The 741-nt window shown below is 37.0% G+C and overlaps 1 protein-coding gene across 1 annotated transcript in view; it reads right to left on the bottom strand.

Annotated features, from left to right (window-relative positions):
- LOC119585337 (endochitinase-like) overlaps window positions 1–741 on the bottom strand; it is a gene marked incomplete at its 5' end in the record, with an annotated part of 4,801 nt that overhangs the window by 2,708 nt on the left and 1,352 nt on the right. Inside the window, 2 exons of the mRNA XM_037934008.1 lie at window positions 56–178; window positions 512–611. Of these exons, the coding sequence (XP_037789936.1) occupies window positions 56–178; window positions 512–611 (223 nt within the window). The remainder of the gene's footprint in view (window positions 1–55; window positions 179–511; window positions 612–741) is intronic.

Genomic DNA, 741 nt, shown 5'->3' with positions numbered 1-741 from the left:
CCAGATCCATGCATATGACGAAAACAAAATCCAAATCTTCTACTTTTTTACTCACTAGCAAAGCTCCTGGACATGATAGCCTTCTTGTAGACGGAACTTAGCCACAGGAACAGCCATAGAGATCTCCCAGCCTTTGTTCTCTTTGTCGAAGGCAGTTCGTAACTCTCTCACGAAGTCCCTGTGAATGTGGAATAGATATGAATGGAAGGCACACGATATGCCTTGTAAAAGAGTTCATAGTATAAAAGGGGAAAATGATACAGCAAAAGTATAAATGTGGAAAACATTGGATGGATATAATAATAACAATATACTAAAGAAGTCGATTATACCATGTTCGTATGCCTTGTTTTTCATGTACTCTTTTATATAGTGATGATGCAACATCTGATTTCAATATCTCATTTATCTTTTATTTCAAATATCTTCATGCTATAATAACCAGCATTATAGCGTGTCAGTTCATGTTAAATTAGTTCATGCAATGATTAGTTGAATCCCTCCTACTAACCTGAACGTATCCTTATCCTTGAAAGTGCCACCTCTGTCTGCGGCACCGGGGTACTCCCAATCCAGGTCGAAGCCATCAAAGCCATACTTGTGCATGTATTCTGTACGGTAAAACGATAAAATTTAGCTATTTTAGGATCTGTTGTAACTGATGACGATGGGTAAGATATAGGGATATCATTAAAAAAAGACGATTACTGGAAAGTAAGATTCGTATTTCAATAAACCTGT

Source organism: Penaeus monodon, chromosome 19, assembly GCF_015228065.2.
Source record: "Penaeus monodon isolate SGIC_2016 chromosome 19, NSTDA_Pmon_1, whole genome shotgun sequence".
NCBI lineage: Eukaryota > Metazoa > Arthropoda > Malacostraca > Decapoda > Penaeidae > Penaeus > Penaeus monodon.
This window is presented reverse-complemented; position numbering and strand designations above follow the sequence as displayed.